Raw genomic sequence first — 19,453 nt, 5'->3', positions numbered from 1 at the left:
ACGGAAGAGGTTTCTGACGTACTTTCCTCGGAGGGTTCCTCTTGGATGTTCTTTTCATCGGCGTGCTTTTGGGCTTCTTGGGTGCGGAAGGCCCTGGTTCTTCGTCTGCCTGGTCCACTGGTCTGTTCTCCTTCCCTTTACCCAAGTGAGGGTGGAGCCAGTCGTCACCGTGGATGGCCGATAATTTGCGGATCTTCTTCAGTACCTCCGCCATCTCGTCTGGCTGGCCTTCAGACATGTCGTGAGCCTCTGCGCACCGTTTGTGTGGCTTCTTGGTTTCTCGCGTCTGCGTCAGGCCGTCGGCTGGGGCACAGCCAAATGCGTGTGCTCACCCCGGGCTCTGAGCTTGCTGCCGCTTTACCTGCTGCGATCCGGCGCCTTCGAAACCTTCACGCTAATTTTAGCTTCGGGGGAGCTGGCACGGCGCGCCGTACTCCACGAGGTGTCCTCGGCGACGATGACCTGGATCTCCGACAGGGCCTCGCCTTCTTCAGCTCTGTCCTCCGCCGCGTCAACTCCTTCCCTTCAGTCGTTGTTGCTGTTGCGCCGTTCTCCCAGCTCCTCGAAGGCGTTGTGCTTCTGCTGGGAGGGCGGCGGCGCTTAAATCCTCTTGAGCCCTCCATGAAGGCCTCAGGTGAGTCCCCCTGATTGGGGGGTTCAAATAACGCCAGGTTGACCATTGGGCGCCCTTTGGGGGCGCCCAGGTCGAAAGGTCACTTCCGGTCGGGTGGCTGGTGCGCACCCCACTTCCGTTGGTTCATGGGCGCATCGAGGCACCCAGAACCAGTTTACCCCACTGGTGGCACCACGAGGTTTATGGCGCCGGCCTTCAAGCCTCCCCCCCCCTACGGGGGGTGCGGCGGCCTCTGCAAGAAAGCCAGAACAGACTTGCTATAACATTTGTCCTTGGGGCCAATCTGTGACCTGCATGTTATGTGCTGTGTTTTGCAGTGGGCACATTGACGAGTCAAGCCTGTGGCCATACTGCACATTGCGCACAAATCACCTCAGCAAGTTCATGCACCAACAGTCAATGTGTTGCTATTCTACTGGAACTTTTGGGCTATACAGTGTTCACTGCAGTAGGAGCATTACCCTCATAAGATTTTTTTTTTTAATGCTATCCGTCTGTAAACAAGCCAGAACAGATTTGCTGTTACATTTGTCCATGGTAGCAATGTTTTAAAAACAAATGCATGAAGTGTCACTTTCTGAATAATTCATCCATTTCTAGTGCTGCTTACGGGACATGTCCATTGTGGAAGCACCAAAAGCTCGGGTGCATAGTGCAGAGGTGTACCGTACGTTCTGCCACAGTGTGTGGAGGTGAAGGACACACACTTCACAAAGCCTAAAATTGATACCTTCTATACTAAAGTATTATGGTAACTGTGGGCCCAGTAGATTTCAGTAATGGCAAAACAGTGCGTATGATGCATTGAATTCCTCCGGCTTAGTAGAATTAAGGATTATCAAAACCATTTGATCAAAGAATTGAAAAATGTGTATGGAAGAACAATCTGGAACCAGAAAACTTGTGCATTCAGCTGTGAACTGTTCATTCTAGTTGTGAAAAGCCATTCAAAAGGGGCGGGGTAGGTGGGTGGATGGTGTTTCAAATGCTGTGGGATGGTTCAGTTGCAGTGGGAGTGAATACCCAAAGAAAGGATTGCATGTTTTTATTCTTCAACCATGCAGGCACATTTGGGAAACTGAAAGAGGGTTTAACAATCGGCTTGCCTGCCACCTAACCAGTACTTTAATATTCTACTCTGTTTTCCTAACTAAAAAAGAATTGAAAAAAAAAGCAAAAAGACAGAACTTTTCCTATTTAAAATGTTATGTTATGATATTGAGTTTTAGGTAGTGCTCGAATACCCGATGTCTTGGTGCTGCCTACAGAAAGGACGAGTAAGCAAAGCCCAACTATAAGGGCAAGTATAAGAATAAAGCAATTCACAAGTGGTTGGCAGCTGTCTAAAACATTCCAAAATGACTACAATAGCAGAGTCAGAAGCAAATGGAATACATGGAAAGGAGTCGCTCCATTTCCCTTCCAGAATCGCTAAAGAAGACCACATGGCCATAGTTTCTTTTTTCGTGGGAAAGGAACGTGTGAAGATATTGCTTCGAAAGCCTGCGTTTTCATCGCACAGCCTGCCCGAGCACCGAACCCCAACCGGACCCCCAGCTATGCACAGCTGTGGATGCCAGAAGCCCCTGCTCGTCCCAGAAGCAGCCTGATGGCAGCACTTGTCTACTGTAGAAGAGCTGAGGGCCGAGGCCTGTGTGCATAGTGCAGATGTGCAAGTTCTGTCACAAGGTGTGGAGGGTGAAGCACACACTTGCATACCACTGTAGAAACGCTGTGAGGCATGTTTCCATAGTGCAGAGGTGCACCTAGGCCTGTGTGCATAGTGCAGAGGTGCAAGCTCAGTTATGTAGAAAGAACACATCGCTACTGTAGAAGAGCCGAGGCTTGTGCGCATAGTGCAGGGGTGCACGGCCCGGGCACACTCGGTCACAAGGTGTGTGGAGAACGCACACCGTCACTGCCTACTGTAGCCTCATCATCATAATAATAACGGCATCTTAGAACGATTAGGGATTGATTAACGAAACAACAGATCAGTTTTTGCAATGTCATGATCTGATGATCATATAAGTTACGTCACGTCGGTGCGGGACGCAGTCCGGTCGTGCTAATCGATCATCGATGGTCCGGATGTAGTCAGATGATCAGATTACCAGACAACGTTCGAGGAAGGAGTATAGAACCCCCGAGTCCCGTCGCCGGAATTTTCGAGCCCTGTTGATACTAATTGGACAGGGAGTTATTTTAAACCATTTGAAAACGACCGTTTTTTTGAATACAAGCAAAAAGGCTATCATCGCCATTTACTATCCCCATATCAGGAGGACTATATCTTGACGACCTTATATAAAAACGCATTATTGAGGCTAATATTTTAACTTCCGGTCGGCGGGTCTAAACGAACTTCCACTCGTAAATCAAGGAAATATAGAAAATTCAAATTCAACACTCGAGATCAACTAATCGCATCAGTGACCACAGAATATCCATCTGAATCCCCAATTAAAATAGAATATCCTCATCACACAAATAAAGAAAGGATTCTGGTTGTACTGACAAACCAGACTGCGGCGTCGAATTGCATTAATATAATTCGTGGTTTTAAAATATTATCGTGGCTGCTCCAGAAGAAGGCGCTGGTTCGCCGAAACGCGCGTAGAGATTAATTTAGCCACATTTTTCTCATGATAATTGTGTTTATTTTACGTAAACTTTATTTGTTGGATCATTTGCCTTTTTTAATAATGTTGTTATATATTCTTGATCTATTGAGTTATATGTGTTAAATATAATTTGTGAATGTACATTAATTCAATGTGTTTTAAATTTTTGTGAATAAAATTGTACCTCCCCTTTTTACAAAAAACCAATGTTTTAAGCTCAGTTCATTTCGACCAACTATTTTGCTTTGTTGCCTAGATTGATACATATCAATTCATTTGCTTTTCCCTGGTCTAGGAACTCTATTTCCGTGCATTCAGGGGGTCCTTGATAAATATTCACGCCAGATTACCAGACAAGACAGTCACTGCAGATCACACGACTTACGATGCTGCAGCAGTGCACATGCACGCAATCGCAAAGCTGCTTAAGCAGGCCCGTCCAGGCAGCAGGAGGTCCGAGTGAGGCCACACACACAGGCAGGCTAAAACCTGGAACTCACTTCCCACTCACCTTCGCCTTACTCAGAACCACCTAGCATTCAGAAAGCAACTTAAATCGTGGATATTTGACAAGTAATTCCCCACCCTTCTCCAAGCGCCTTGAGACCCTTTGGGTATGTAGCGCGCTATATAAATTTATTGACTTGACTTGACTTGACTTGACGAGCGCGCGGCACCATCCTTCTGCAGCAGCCAATCCTGGCGCAGCGTTAGCAGCGCCACTGCGCCACTGCGCCAGGATTGGCTAAAGAGCAGACTGAAATCTGCCCATTTTGAGACCCGGGGCCCCGGGTCCATGCCTATCTATAGTGGCAGAGAGGGGGTGGGGGATGGGAGGTCTGAAGTGTGCGCATGCGCGGGCCAGTCGAAATCTCGACAACTCCGGCCTTTTACAAGCACACGGCACTCGCAGTACATTAGTGAGTCACCCTCTGCCTGCCCTGTGTGCTGCCTGCCTGTCACTATGCGCAGCCCCACCCACACAGGCCGGCCCACTTCCTTATGGATGCCCGATCCTGTCGAGCTTCTCCCGGGGCCTTGGTGCGCTCGGCGCTCCGATTTTTCATTGAATTGGAATTTGGTTTGGAAATAACATCTTTTATTATGCAGTCCAGTCGGCGGTCGTCCAGTCTAGTGGGGCAATGCCCCAACGCCCCCAATGGACGCACCGCCACTGACAATTAGTCGTGGCACCCTCCAATGATCTCTCACAGGACGCGTTCAAATTGAGAGAGGATCTAACAGCCATAGCAGACTGTATGACAGCCAACGGCCTCCAATTAAATGCTAGTAAATCAGAGATCTTTGTAGTTGGGAAGGATGTGACACTCTGGAGCGAGCAATAGTGGCTACCTACTAGGGAAGTTCACCTGTCCCTAAGCACACAGTTAAAAATCTGTGAGTCTGGGTAGATTCTGCCCTCGCATTCCAGGCCCAAACCAAAGCAGTAGCTTGTACCTGCTTTGGTCTTCTGCGCGGGCTCAAACCACTGATAGGCTTTTTTGATTCAACTATTCGGCAGGTCATTGTCCAAACCAGCATTCTTTCTAGACTGGACGATGCCAATGCTTTCTATTTTGGGATGAACAAAGCTGAGATCCTCTGCCTGCAAAGGGTGCAAAATGCAGCTGCTCAGATGCTACTTCATCTCCAGAGAAGATGTCCCACAACTAGTGCTATTCATAGAACGCACTGGTTGGTAGTGGCGAAAAACATCGAGTTTAAAACTCTATGTACAGCTCATAAAATCCTAAATCTGCAGGCCCTGGACATTTTGATGCCTCTCCTTACATCCTGTGTTCCCACTAGGTGCCTACGCTCAAGAAATCATCACTTGGCTGTTGTCCCGAAAACAAGAAAGGTCTGAGCAGGAAGGGTCTCCATTCGTGCCTTAGCTGCGAAGCTTTGGAACTCCATCCCCATGGGAATCAGGAGCATCAATAATGATGGCCAATTCTGTAAAGCTATTAAAATCTACCTCTTCCCCTCCTGAGTGACCTGAGTGCTTGCTACATGCTCCTTCTAGCGGTTCTGCAGCAATAGCACCGAGATGCCCCTTTGTTGGGGCAGCTGAACACTATGTAAATCTGCTAACATAACATATTTACTCCTGTTTATGGCTCATTACTAAAATCTTACTTTTTTAACCCCCTTACCTGTCAATCTACATAGCAATGGACCTGACAGTCATGATTATCAGCACTTAGAATCACTCCCCAAAAATAAATTTCGGTTATATCAACATTTAGAAATAAAAACAAATAGGAAAATATATGGTTTCCTAACTGTATTTGCAAAAATCAGTAAAAAAAAAGAACCTTATTCATGAGTTATTACTCGGTGGTTTGGCACTGGATGTAATGTGGTGGTGACCTGGAATAGAAGTGCATACTGGTTGGGTCAATCAAGTTTGAAGGGTTTATTAATTTGTTGATGTGTGAGGGTGGATTGTAAGGTCCACGTTCTTTCAAACAAGTGCTTTGTTAGAACAGTCATTCATTGATATGCAATCAAGATAAAATTGTGCCTGGCCTCATCAAACAAATGGAAAATAACTAAAGGAGGTTTGAAAATGATTATGCTGACACTATAACCATTCTGGAAGCATAACGCTGCCAACATAATATGTCACCAATTCATTCATTTCACTTAAAACAAATCGTCACTAATTCTTACATTTCCAAAAGAATTCCTGGCACAGGAATTCATAAACAGTGGCGGCTCCTCTGCAATGGCAAAGAAGCGCCGCCGCCATGCCTGGCTCAGAGCCAGCAAATTTCAAATAAAACTATGCTCTTGAATCATTTTATTTTACATTTGATGGCTCTGAGTCAGCAATGTTGGGAGGGGTGTGGCTTAGGCATTGGGAAGGGGATGAGGGGTGCCAGTGCACTCCACTCCCTAAGTGCGCATATATGTTTTGGCCAGCCGTCTCGGGCCGACCAAAACACACATGCGCACTTAGGTTTTCTCCAGCCCAGCTGCATTGAGCAGCCGGGCTGGAGAAAACCCATAGATTCCCTGGTATGATCAGGGTGTCTTTCCTACCTGTTAAGACAAATCCCTCCCCCCGTGCGATGGCTCCAGCGTGACTCCATCCGCCCCACCACCCTTTATTTATGGTGGCCGTAGCTGTTCATAAACACACACCTAAAGCCCCATGACAACTTTATGCTGCAGATCCTGTTACTATTACTTATTACTAAGACGCAAAATAGATCCATACCATGATGTTGGGTTAGGAAAACTACAACTCTGTTCTTTGTGGAGAAAGCATCTTGCAATGGAAGGAATGGACGAGCTGCCATTTCTGCATCCAAACACTTTTTCAGCATAAAGGTTTCCATCTAAGCTAGCTGCTACAATGTACCTGTGCACTCAAACACCAAAGACAGAAGGTCCTACGTAGGCATGTAAGTGGTGTTTGTCAATTATGTTAGCCGTTCGTCAAAATGGATATTCATCAATGTGTTACTCAGGGTTGAAGCGGTACAAAAGGGAGTCCCTTTCTCACTTTGCCACTGGATTCAAGCAAGCCGGGCTGAAGACGGCTGGAATGCCAGAAACCGGTCCTCGGAAGCTTGTTTCCGGTCTAGGAAAGACATGGCTTGGCAGTTCGGGCTGGACTGTTCCCATGAGGCACAGGGTCAGACTGATTTGCATATAGCCATGTCTGAACTGGGGTGGCAGAGTGGGCTAAAGAACGGTGATGGATTAAACCCAGATCTTTTGACTGGGTGTAAGTGTTTGATTGATTCAGATGCTCCGTCCATCACCACCCCCTTTTGTACCGCTTTTGGCCGCCATAAGTGTGGCAGGGTATGCTCAGACGTGAGTCCCTTGCTCACTTTGCCACTGGATTCAATCAAGCCGGGCTGAAGACGCCTGGAATGCCAGAAACCGGTCCTCGGAAGCTTGTTTCTGGTCCAGGGAAGACATGGCTTGACAGTTCGGGCTGGTCTGTTCCCATGAGGCACAGGGTCAGACTGATTTGCATATAGCCATGTCTGAACTGGGGTGGCAGAGTGGACTAAAGAACGGTGATGGATTAAACCCAGATCTTTTGACTGTGTGTAAGTGTTTGATTGATTCAGATGCTCCGTCCATCACCACCCCCTTTTGTACCGCTTTTGGCCGCCATAAGTGCGGCAGGGTATGCTCAGATGTGAGTTTCTTGCTCACTTTGCCACTGGATTCAAGCAAGCCGGGCTGAAGATGGCTGGAATGCCAGAAACCGGTCCTCGGAAGCTTGTTTCCGGTCCAGGGAAGACATGGCTTGGCAGTTCGGGCTGGACTGTTCCCATGAGGCACTGGGTCAGACTAATTTGCATATAGCCATGTCTGAACTGGGGTGGCAGAGTGGGCTAAAGAACGGTGATGGATTAAACCCAGATCTTTTGACTGGGTGTGAGTGTTTGATTGATTCAGATGCTACGTCCATCCTCACCACCTTTTGTACCGCTTTTGGCTGCCATAAGTGTGGCAGGGTATGCTCAGACGTGAGTCCCTTGCTCACTTTGCCACTGGATTCAAGCAAGCCGGGCTGAAGACGGCTGGAATGCCAGAAACCGGTCCTCGGAAGCTTGTTTCCGGTCCAGGGAAGACATGGCTTGGCAGGTCGGGCTAGACTGTTCCCATGAGGCACTGGTTAGACTGATTTGCATATAGCCATGTCTGAACTGGGGTGGCAGAGTGGGCTAAAGAACGGTGATGGATTAATCCCAGATCTTTTGACTAGGTGTGAGTGTTTGATTGATTCAGATGCTCCGTCCATCACCACCCCCTTTTGTACCACTCAGGGTTGAAAGCATTATTTTCTAATTTCATACATTTCAAACAATCAACTAAGCAGGATTTATGGAGCGCTACTTATCACCAGTGGCGGCAGGGAGGTGCTGCTGCTCTGGGCTATCTGTTGAATAGCCACGTTTTCAACTTCTTCCTGAACTCATGAAGGGTAGGGGCTGTTCAGAAACTCCTTGCAAACACACTGTCTCTTCGGATGTCAACTAAGGGGAAGATTTACAAGCCCCTTGCGCCACCAGTATGTCACTTTTCCCATGTTAAAAATGACGTAAAAGTGGCGCACGGTGCTTGTAAATAAGCCCCTATATGACTTTGCTAGAACTATAATCTTCTACCATCCCCTGGCCTGTCTATGATTTGCTCCTCTTGTTCGGCCTGGGGGACGCCACGCATTGGACTGGGGTTTGCTCTGCGTAAACATCTTATATACCAAAGCAGAATAGATCTGGTTCATGGCACATTCACAACAATCAATTCCTATGCATTCCTGATCAATAAAGAGACGCAGAATGTACTTTCTTCTCAGTTTTTATTTTCAAAAGCCATTAAAAAACACTTGAAAATGTAAGGTGAGACAACTGTAACGTGTACATGTTTTTAACATTGTATTGCTTGGCCACTTTTTCATTTACATATAAATTATTGCTTGCTAGCTCTCATAAATAAATACACAATTATATGTACAGATGCGAGAAAAACACAGTGAGAAATGGAAACATAACGAAAGTGACTCTGGTAATTCAACAGATGGACTGCCTCATGCATACCAGTCCTGGGAGAAGGGTCGATAGATACTTATGGCGGTCCCTGAGAAGTTAGTTCAATGCATCAGTGCTGTGTTTATTCATGTTATCAATGTTATTCGAAGCTGCCGTGTTATTGGCACTCCACTCCTTTAAGATCAGGCAACACATTTCTCTTGCCTGATATCAGTGTGTGACATTTGGAAGGTGAAGATCACAAAATATTGCCAACATAAATGCTTCAGTGACAAATGCCTAAATATTTTTCTAACTGTTGAAGCCTCCAGGATGCCATAAAATTCTGAAGCAACAGATTAGGAAGTAGAGGTGTCAGTATGTGTAATGGTCACAAAAATATTCACATCTAACACTTTAAATTTATCTACAAAAGACTATGGACCATATGTATCAACACACTAATTTACGATTCTCAAATAGTGATTTTTTAGAGATCGCTATTTGAGAATTGCAAAAAGGGATGTATGTAAAAAAATCGCAATTTTTTAGCGATTCCTTAATTGCCATTTGCAAATTTAAGAAATACTTTCCCATTCATTTCTATGGGCCAGGAGGCCCATAGGAATGAATGGGAAGCTATTCTCAATTTGCGATTCGCAATTTGAGAATCGCAAATTGAGAATAATTTCAAGGGTGCAAGGGTGTCATAAGGACACCCTGATGCACCCCTGAAATTTACATGTGTGCGCATATGGCGCACATACAAGCCCTAAGGGCATGGATGTGCACCACCTGGCAGCTTCACAAATGGCAAAAAGTGCATTTGTGAAAGAAACTTGAAGTTGGTGGTAATTTACGATTTCTTAAGGAAAAATCGCAAAACTTCCGTGGTTGCTGCATAGCATTTAAGGAATTGCAATTTGCGATTCCTTAAATGTTTACGCAAATTTAAGGAATCGCAAATTTTGCGATTCCTTTAATTTGCATTGCGATTATCCTCATACATACCGTTTTCCGAATTTTGAGTCGCAAATTCTGCTTTTTTGCGATTCGCAGCGTTTGCGAATCAAAATTCGGTTGATACATATGGCCCTAACTCATTATTTTGCCTGGACAAGGGCTTGTAAAACCAATGAATAATAAAATTCAATCGGGTTTTCAGACTAACAAAGAAAATTACAATTTTGCATCTACTTGTTTTACCTTCCTTTGCAGCATTGCAAAATAACATTTCTGTCCTAAAAATACTGTGATTGCAAACCCTCAAATGAGAACCACTTTCCATCTTTTAATGTCATCGCTCTTTCTTTCAGGTAAGACTACAGAGAAACAACCAGGAATCAATAACAACGTTAAACAGGGGGGAAATAGGAACAAATGTGGTCTTTTAGCAAACATGCTTATCAGTGTACAGATCTAGACTCTGTGGCTCTGAAGAATTACTAGATCGTGGCCCAGAAACATTGCAGAATCCAAACCAAGGCAGGCAGGTGGAGTATAAATATCTGAGCCTTTAAACCGAAGATTGCCCTTCACAACACATATTGAAACCTGTCCACAGACCCCGGGACGCATACGGTCAATTTATTTTTCTGTCCCTTTAAATTGGTTTTTGTGCTTCACACATTTGTTGCCATCATTGCACTGTTTAGGGCACATGTCCAAATTTGATTTCACCCATTATGTTACTGCTGTCAATTTATTTTCCAAGAAACCCATACACTAACCGCGTATCAGGGACGCCTGCCGCTAAACAGAACAGACAATGCAAAGCGTGCAGGGGCTGCTATGGATTGGGGTTAAGTGAAGAGGTCATTGGTGCTCATAGGCACGTGACTAAATGCAGGGCTCCTTGTGCACTTTCATAAGAAATCACATCCCTAATAGAAACACACTTTTGACTCAGCATCGTGTTGGCTTCAACATGTTCATATAAGAGGAAGCTGTTATTAGATCACTGGATCAACTCCGTTGAAGTGACTCAGAAATAATAATGGTCAGCATAGAAATTCTGCTCCAACATTCCAATGTTTGCCTTTCTGTGCCTCCCTTATTACTTTAGAACATTCAGCTCTTAGTGCATGGAATGTTCTAATCACCTTTTAGCCCCTTCTGTCTTGAGCCATACTGCTTGTCAAAGCCCCCTCTCTATAGTTATAGGCCCTCACCTGCAGCGTGGACCTATACTTCGGATCCAGGGCTTTTAACAACCAATATAGCCCTCAGCAGCGGGCTAAATGGCTATAGTATCAAAAGTTTTGAAACTGTCCACCAATATCACGTTACGGAAATAATATTGGTCACTATGTTATCTCTGTTTAGGAGAATTCTTAAGCACAAACAGGACCAGATTGAACAGAGTTGTTATACCTCAGAAGCCTCGGTTTTTCAGTATCATCCTACACAAGGGTGAAAAATGGTGTTGCACATATACGGGAAACATCATTTACCACGAAGGCATTACCACTACTCACGTTTACCACGTGACACTTACCACGCAGGGTGCCTTCCACGCAGGGTTCCTTCCACGACGTCTTTACCACGGGCTAGGGGGGAGACGTGGTATTCCTTGAAGTCGATCAGCGTGGGCATGAGGGGGCAGAGGGAGGGGGGGGCTCGGAGGGGAGCTTGGGGGGGCTGGGGGGGGTCTCCCCCCCCCAAAAAAAAACAAGCAGATTAGTTTAACAAAAAAAACGGGAAAAAAATTAAAAGAAAGAGGAAAGAGCCTCCCCCAAAGACGTGCCGTGTACGTCAAAAAAACAGTCCTTTTTTTATTTCGGTGTACGTGTTTTGACGTTTGTTTCAAAGGAGGATGGAAGTAAGGGCTCGAGGAGAAAGACGTGCAGGTAAGACGTTTCTACTCGTAGACAAATGCAACGTTGTAAATACCAGCGTGGTAAAGCCACTTGCGAGGTAAAATTCGCGTGGTAAAGCCATGCGTGGTAACTGAAGTCGTGGTATAATCATATAACCCACATATACATATATATATATATAGCCGACAAGATGGTAAGGTAACAGCTGGATTCTGCAAAGAGATTCTGCTTAATGTGGCAATGTGGGCGGTGGGTGACTCAAACATCATGAGCAGAAGACACATGGTCAGTCACATTTGTAGCTGGCCTCCATCAGTCACACAGGTAGGGATATGGAAAGGATAATGTGGCCAACGTTCCAAAGAGGGGTGTATTCAGTTATTCATATTTGGAGAATTTGATTAAAATGATGCCCAAAGGAGCATGCTTAACAGTCAGTCAGGCTAGAATCCCTGATTACAGTCTGTAAGGCTTCTGCTAACGCGCCTGCACAGATTGCAGAAGAGAGTAACCGAGGCAGTCACCCACCTGGACAAGTTAGAGCAGGAGCTCAGTGCCTTTTGCTGACTTCCAATGATGAATCAGAGAATTATAGAGGAGCACGCATTGTACAGCACTCAAAAGCAAGCCCCAGGTAGAAAAACCGGTGATAGGGATCCAGAGGCCAGGGGAGTGTGTCAGAAGATATCTACCACTGAACATGAGCCCACAATATGATAAAGCCTTGTAAGGGACGAAAATCATAATTGCCTGGATGAAAGAAGCACAGCCAGTTTGTATGGTGTGACAGAGAGAATTAAGGTCAAACTGTCCCATCGGAGCATTCATTTTAACTCATTTTGATCAAATGGAAGCGCCTAAATTTAGCAAGAACTATTTTGAGGTCAGAGCTTTATCAGGTAAATCATCCTGGGCATTGAGGATCTCTCCGGACAAATCAATTGGATAGCATTTCATACCGCGCTTCTGACACTCCAGTAAATAGATGGTGTCGTTATTATCCACATAGGAAGGATGGACAGACGGTAGGAAGGCGGGGTTGGCCGTTTTAAGATTTAAACTGGGACGTGGTAAGGAATGTCTTGGTTTTTTGGGCGACAATGGTCTCAGTTGAGTAAACCGCGCTTTTGAAGACATTAGAACATACCTTTAGTGAACTACTCAAATACAAACTTTTACAGATCAGCGAAAAGGTTTTTACTCATTTTGACCATGGTCCAACTAGCTACATCAGCTAAGTGGTGGTTCTCAGGAGTAGGTGTGTTTTTGTTTAGTTAAGTCTAGCTACGTTAATAGACTAGCGAACTCTCCATACAGACAGTAGACCGCTTTGTCAAAGTTACGATGGCAAGATTGTCTCATAACCAGCAACGTGGCGTAGTCACGTGATTAAAGGCTAGCCCCTCTAAGAGTATTATAATCCGAATATGGGATCCCTGCTTTGGGGATCTCATAGCAATATAACATGGGGGACTAACTGGAATTAGCAGCACATCAATGGGAAAAAAAGGCTGGACCACTTGTGACAATTGAGCAGACTGCGTCCAGATATCATAGCTACATTATTTATTCAGAAGGTGCATTTTTAAATTGTAGAAATGGTTCTGTGTGTAAAACGAACTTGGAGTTTACACTACTGCTCTAAATTGGACGTAGTTAACAGAGTATGCAATCACTTGGATTTGAAAGTAAGATTAATTGTAGTTATGCCAAAATGTAAAGTGCCACAAGAGGGAGCTCGTGTCTCTGTTATGAAAATAATGCAAATCGGAGTGTCATGAAGAAATCAACAAACGACATGTAGATGCTGGAAAACGTACTAATTGCAGTTCGCTTAGCAAACAAGTCAAAGCAAGGCAGTTCCTCAACAGTTAAAAGCCTGTCACGTAAAATGTATATACAAAATATGAATTGGGCATTTCACTCCATGGCCAGCAAGAGTTTCTAGCGTTTTTTCATACACAAGTTAAAAAGAGTAAATCACAAACTGTGTTCTTTTAGAATACATTTCTAAAATACAAGCAAAAACATTTCTGAAATGTTAGTTTCACTTTACACTGTACAATATGTTACAAAGGGACAGGCGTGTTTGTCTATGACAAGCTCGTCTACTCTTTCCAAAAATGCTTCCTGTTAACCTCTCAAACATTGACTGTAATCCAGTTTTTATTAAACCGTCCACTAAACAAACCCACATGAGTAGACAGAATCAACCCACATTAAGGTGATACCATGAAAGACTAAACAATACGGAACAGCCCATTTGAAGATTTTCCTATTGAGAACGGTTCACACTATATCATTAATTGCCCTTTAAATAGCACGTAATACCACGTTTTACCGTTTCTAAGCACTGTAAACACCAGGTGTAACTATCACCGTATTTAACGGCACTCAACGTATCGACTGCTACAAAAGTGAAATGTTGGGTCGGCCACATGAAGTCCAGTAGCATTCACTATGGCCACGGCACATGGGGTGAAGGGAGCGAGGAAAGGGGTATGCTATAACTAACTATACAGCAGTCTCATTATAGAGCTTTCCATAGAATAATGTCATACTAAGCTTTGATATAGGTCGAGCTAGCCTGACCCAAGTTCAACCTTGGAAAGATGAAAGGGTGAGTCAACCGTGCATTTTTTCATGCATTTCTCAGAAGCAAGCTGTTAGCTCCCGGAGCTATCTTACCAGGCACGTGCCTCACGCACTTTAGTACCTCAAGCAGTACTAACATCACTACACCCACTGGCCAGCCCTTCGAGTTTGCGGATCGAAGCACAGTTTTTGTCACCGGGTAGAAATAGTGAAAGGAGTAATGATGTCAGAAGCTCCAGGCTACTCCTGCATGCATCATAGCTATCAACCACAACCAATAAAATGAACACAAACTATATATTGCATCTTAGAATGAGCTATCTACCAAGAACAGCTTAATGCCATGTATGGCTGGTATTGCACCAGAGAATGTGGACTACGAAATTTCACGGGGCCAAACTAGTGTGTCAAAAAATATAGAGGACCGAAATATTGTTAGGAAAAGTTTATATAGGTGTGCATAGGTTTTCCATATTTAACAACATGCACAAAGCCCTTTTCATTTGGAGGGCTGGAGGAATAAGAGAGAAAATTATGTGGGTAACCGTTTGCACTCTGCCTTATATAACTATAACCACAATAAAGCAAAAACATACCTAGAACAGGCTCTCTATTATGAAAAAGAGACATTCACCATTCATTCATTTTCAGGATGATTCGCATCCCAATAGCTGGAGTGAGGACCCAGTCGAGGGGGGGAATCCCCCCCCTCAAAATGGGATGGCCTAATATACACCCCTGGGTGTCACTCTTCATCATTCGCCATCCTGCACTCGCCAGAGAATACTATAATGGCGGGCAGCCCTTGTTGTAATCAGACAGACTATTCAGGGTTTTTTGTGAGGAATGGGGGATCCTAAAATCTAAAAACCTCTTACACCTACCCATATTTTAAATTCCTTCATTTAATAATGGGTGGCGTAGGGGTGATTAAAATTAAATATTGGACCGTTGAGACACCATTATGCGGCTTGTGTACTATCTAGGTCGACATGTTTCAACCCAACAAGGGCCCAGATGGGTCCAGGGCTTTCTTCAGGACTAGGATCCTGTATGCCCCTTTATAAGTTCACTGTTATAAATTCAACACCCACTCGTAGAGCACACAAACACACTATACCAGTTCCTAATGGCTGGTCAAAGTCTATGAAAGGGTCCTTAATTTTGGGATAGATACACTTCATGGAGGGATGGGACGAGGGGAGCCTTGTAGTCACACATTCATCAAAGGCCTCTCTCTGCCGCTAGCACCTATTTGTGCTTCTCCATCCTCCTGTTGATATTTAACTCCACATCTATGTACCGTAACAATGTATATACATTCAAGGTACATAGATACGTGGTAACAAATAGTAGAACTATATTCACCTATAGGCACTTATCTACGCGACGTTTTGATCCTCAATATTTTGGTCACAATATTTGGGCATCAGGATATTTTTGGCCTCGATATTCCGTCACGCAAACATTGCTGGTATATGCAAGTTAAACAAGAAAGAGCGTAAAGTGTCCTTTAAATGCATATATCTTACTTATTCAGATCTTCACCATTGCCTACAATGAGCCTCAGAGACAATGGCTGTCTTTCAGCTCTGACAACAACAATACTGTTGCGTATAGCTCACGTTACAACAGGGATATCACATTAGAAGCTGAGAAACACAAACTGATGATGACATGCACCTGTCAAAATAATAACAGTGTTCATAATGCCAGGATGTGGGCTTGTCCTCTGACAATAACACACAAAATTGCTAATGCAGCTGTGTTTCTTTGGCAGCAAAAGAGCAGAGCTACTGTAGATAACAGTAAGAGTTATAGCTATAGCATTTATATAGCACTTACTAGAACCCAAGGTAGTCTTTAGGCGTGAAACTAACCAGTGAGCTTGTAGACACAAAGGAAGTATTTTAAACAGAACAGTCTTTAGTTTGTGATTGAAGCAATCAAGATAGGATATATTTCTCAGTTCTTATTGAAGACCACTCCACATGAAGGAGCCAGGGAGCACCCATACATCTTCTCGTATTAATTAGGGGCAGTACTATGATCTAGTTAAATGTTTACAATTGCCAACTGCTAAATTACCCTTCAATTTGAGCTGGATCAGAGCAAGCACTCTTCCTAATCAGGTGAGATTGAACCTAAATATTCTTACAACTGCTTCCATCTGAGGACCCATGGAGAACCAGCCTTTCAAAAGAATGCACTTTATATATACTCTATATTTCTCCCTCACATTTGAATCTGAGTTGCTATTGATGGCACATTTTGTTATATACCCTTTACTCTTAATAAAGCTTTCAAACATAAAAGAATGCACTTTATATTTGGCGCCGCTTACAGGGTAATAAGCTCTGTATAGATGGAAATAAGATGCACTGCTGGATTCAAAATTTTGAATTGACCAAAAAGGAAAAAAGCATCTTGATGGTCCATTCATTTTTCACAAAACTAACAAGGAAACCTAATTTTTCTACACCAGCGGATTATGATCATTTTCTCGGATTTTCAAAGGCTGGTTCAGGAAATTAACGAACGCAGTAAGATCTCAAGAAGTAATGGATGGGACACAATTTCATTTTATAACTGTGCAGTTAAATGCGCAAGAAGAACCAAGGATGGGGCGCCCATCCACATATGAACAAGGACACATATTAATTGACCCTATTACAAAAAACAGCAGCAGTGGGACAATGCAACAAGCACTAAAACTCCTTCAGATTGTGGTCAGTGAGTGGGCAATGCATGTGCTACAACCGGCAGCACTCCTGCTGCAAAGAAGTGCATTCTTGTACAATTCCCAAATGCAATGCCACATAAATCCTCTAACAGACGTCTGGAGCACCACATAACTGGAACTTATAAGTGCACAACTTTCTTTAGTCAAAATGTCTTTTCACAACACTATTTAATTAGACATGAGAGTTGATGAAAAGTGGTAGTACAGATTCAAACGTGCAATATCCAATGCGTTTTACATGGAAAGAGTGAGCATGTTTGGCAGTATGTGATTCAATCCACACTTAGACTTAAAAAGATGCAGTTAGATCCAAGCACAACCAACACGTATTTCATCATTATCCAAGACTTAACCAGGGCTATTGATGTATGTTTCATGTCTAATCAGATAGTCTTGTGAATACATTTTTTGACTACAGAAAGTCATGTATTTATAAGTTCAAACTGTGTTGTGCTCCAAACTCGTGTTGGATATTAATTGACTCAGCTATGTAATCTGATTTCAATGCATAAGCCATCAACATTGTTTTGCATTTCCATTTGGGGCATTTTACTCAGTCATATACAGCGCTATTGCAGATTCTAACCACTGACACCGAATACAATTTCCATATATTTTGCTTACAAATATGAATGCTTTTAAGAAAAGCCTTAAACTTCTGAAAATATAAACATTATAGTGCCTTACAACCGTAGTGCAATGCATTTGTTTTAAGTGATGAGACCACGCAAGAAGTGAGGTCATCAGAAATGGTCCTAGAAAGATTTTGACCCCATTCTCATGTGATGAAGTTTGATGGTCAAAGTTTGCGGAGTCAAGGTTTTCAGGCACCTTAACATACAAGGCGCTATTTATCCGATAAAAGCATGCAGTCTGCCATCTTTGTTTCTAAATGTCAATTAATCTAGCATAACTATCACGATATTGTCAGAACTGTCAATAATATGCTTAATCTGAATTACAAAGTAAGTTAATGTTTAGACAAATAATCAGTAAAGTTAAGATTACATGACACCTGTTTCTGTATTTAAGAGTGCGGCTTCTCTACTTCTGTAGGGCAGCCTAGAAAGAGGTTACATATAGTCAAAATGGTAGAGCGAGCTACTGGACATTGACAAGTGTTTGATGTAGTATCCCAGACATTATTATGAAGCCTTTTACTGGTGTCAAAACCGAGATTACAAAATCTAAATCTGTAGATTAGGAAGCATATATTTTCAAAACTACTTTGGTTTCTCTTTATTAGTTTAGGATGACCATGGATATTCAACAAGGAACCTTTCAAGCCATATCTGGATACAGAGAAAATGTGGCAAAAAGTTTTATGATCTCTAGGCCAAGACAGCGTATCCAAAATTGCGCAAATCCTCTTGCAGTTTCCTATATGGGGGCATCTTCAGAATTCGATAATCACTAAGACAGTAGTTTCCATCTTCAAGGTAAAGTTCCGCTGCAGCCAGACTGCCTCTGAAAAGCCAGGTACACAGACCTTTCATCACAATCTTCCTCATCAAAGTCAATTTCTCGGCCACAATGTGACAGGTCTAATACTGTTTTGAAATGAGCTCCTTCTGAAACTTAACCCTGAAATGACACTATCTTCAGATACAGGCATCGATTGCAATTCGAGAACAGTTGTCTTCCTGTTCTTCACTGTTTTCCAGGTGAGAAACGCAACGGCTGCACTGGGACCATTGCCCAGAAGTGCTTTCGCCTTCTCCATTTGTAGTAGTGAGCTACTGATAAAACTCAGTATAAGGTTGCTCTATCAAAGCAGCATGCTTGGCATCAACATTCACCCAGTTCAAAGTGCCACTGTCTAGAAGATGCTGTTAGTTTTACGCTCGAGGTTCTATTCTGTGAGAAAGCTCGAACAGCATTTGCTGGCTGTCAATCACATGCAGGTGATGGATGCATGACTTGACCTCTTGATGGTCCTTCTGCGGGACTTCGCCAACTAAGGAAAGAGGAGAAATAAAGATCACATTGAGAGCTATCATTACATTCACAAGTTATCACCCTCATAAATAGGTCATTGTGCACAATAAGGACTCATTCCTTGGCCATAGGTAGGAAGATCTGTTAAAGTTAATAGGGTACGAATGCTGTACCACTTGCACAGAGTAGACAGACATCTGTAGTTATACGTGTCACAAAATAGTTCCCCAACAATAGCAAATACCTTCTTGCAGCCTGGACGGTGACATGAAGGGTGATGCAAAACAATCTATGGTATGGCAATCACTAATCTCACAAAGACAAAGCATCCATCTACATTACAGTGATGAGCTTCAAACATAGAAAACTAATCATAATTGTTCAATGTATTTGATAGAGTTTTATATTGAACTCTTCACCAGCTTTCTGTAAAAAATGCTTCAAGCTGCCACACCACGTGCTTCCTCCTCAAACCCTAGAGCCGGCGAGGCTCCAAGTTTTCAAGAGACACCAGTTTCCTCATATGAATGTAATGGGGTGTCTAGGAGTAGAGTGCATAAAGAATGTTATGTCTAGATGTTACTTAAAGTGAAATG

The 19,453-nt window shown here is 43.5% G+C and overlaps 1 protein-coding gene across 1 annotated transcript in view; it reads right to left on the bottom strand.

Annotated features, from left to right (window-relative positions):
• Window positions 1–17,518: 17,518 nt before the first annotated feature.
• The window catches only part of RAPGEF5 (Rap guanine nucleotide exchange factor 5), a 997,318-nt gene continuing 995,383 nt past the window's right edge, over window positions 17,519–19,453 (bottom strand). Inside the window, exon 26 of the mRNA XM_086941717.1 lies at window positions 17,519–18,876. Coding sequence (XP_086797843.1) covers window positions 18,758–18,876 — 119 coding nt within the window. The 3' untranslated portion in view covers window positions 17,519–18,757. The remainder of the gene's footprint in view (window positions 18,877–19,453) is intronic.

Source organism: Lissotriton vulgaris, chromosome 10 (genome assembly GCF_964263255.1).
Source record: "Lissotriton vulgaris chromosome 10, aLisVul1.2, whole genome shotgun sequence".
In the NCBI taxonomy this organism is placed as follows: Eukaryota; Metazoa; Chordata; class Amphibia; order Caudata; family Salamandridae; genus Lissotriton; species Lissotriton vulgaris.
Note: the sequence above shows the minus strand (reverse complement) of the source record. Positions and strands in the feature narration are given on the sequence as shown.